Source organism: Eimeria mitis, genomic scaffold (assembly GCF_000499745.2).
Source record: "Eimeria mitis Houghton genomic scaffold, Emh_scaff5805, whole genome shotgun sequence".
NCBI classification, from domain to species: Eukaryota; Apicomplexa; class Conoidasida; order Eucoccidiorida; family Eimeriidae; genus Eimeria; species Eimeria mitis.
Window position 1 is genome coordinate 2,604 of NW_013574051.1, and position 537 is coordinate 3,140.

The 537-nt window shown below is 51.8% G+C and overlaps 1 protein-coding gene across 1 annotated transcript in view; it reads left to right on the forward strand.

Moving 5' to 3' along the window:
* EMH_0084380 (uncharacterized protein) overlaps positions 1 to 271 on the forward strand; it is a gene marked incomplete at both ends in the record, with an annotated part of 959 nt that extends 688 nt beyond the window's left edge. The window contains one exon of the mRNA XM_013500754.1: positions 199 to 271. Coding sequence (XP_013356208.1) covers positions 199 to 271 — 73 coding nt within the window. The remainder of the gene's footprint in view (positions 1 to 198) is intronic.
* Positions 272 to 537: the final 266 nt, after the last annotated feature.

Sequence of the window (537 nt, forward strand, 5' to 3'; positions counted from 1 at the left end):
TGCTGAGCCTCTGGTGCGGTTCATGGCGGCAGCACCTCAAGCGAGTGCTTCTCCTGCAGCAGGAGCTCCAGCAGCAGCAGCAGCAGCAGCAGGAGCAGCAGGAGCAGCAGGAACAGCAACCCTGTCTACGCCGCAAACAGAGCTACAGCAGCAACCATATTACCAGCAGCAGCAGCCTGCTGCTGCTGCTTACCGCAGAGAACATGTCGTCGTGCTGGGGACGGGCTGGGCGGCTGTTAACTTCTTCAGAAACCTCGACCCCGATAAGTGAGGCCGCTATAAACCCTAAACCCTCATAAACCCTAAACCCTAATAAACCCTAATAAACCCTAAACCCTAAACCCTTGTGATGAGGTTCTCTATCTTCTCCTCGCACTATATATGAATCTATCTCCGGATTTAATTTGTTCTTTACACATGCGGCATTAGGGTTTAGGCTTTGGGGTTTAGGGTTTAGGGTTTAGGGTTTAGGGTTAGAAGAGTAGTTGTATAGAGGCTGCTGCAGCATCCTGAGACCCCACAGCTGGTGTCTGTTTG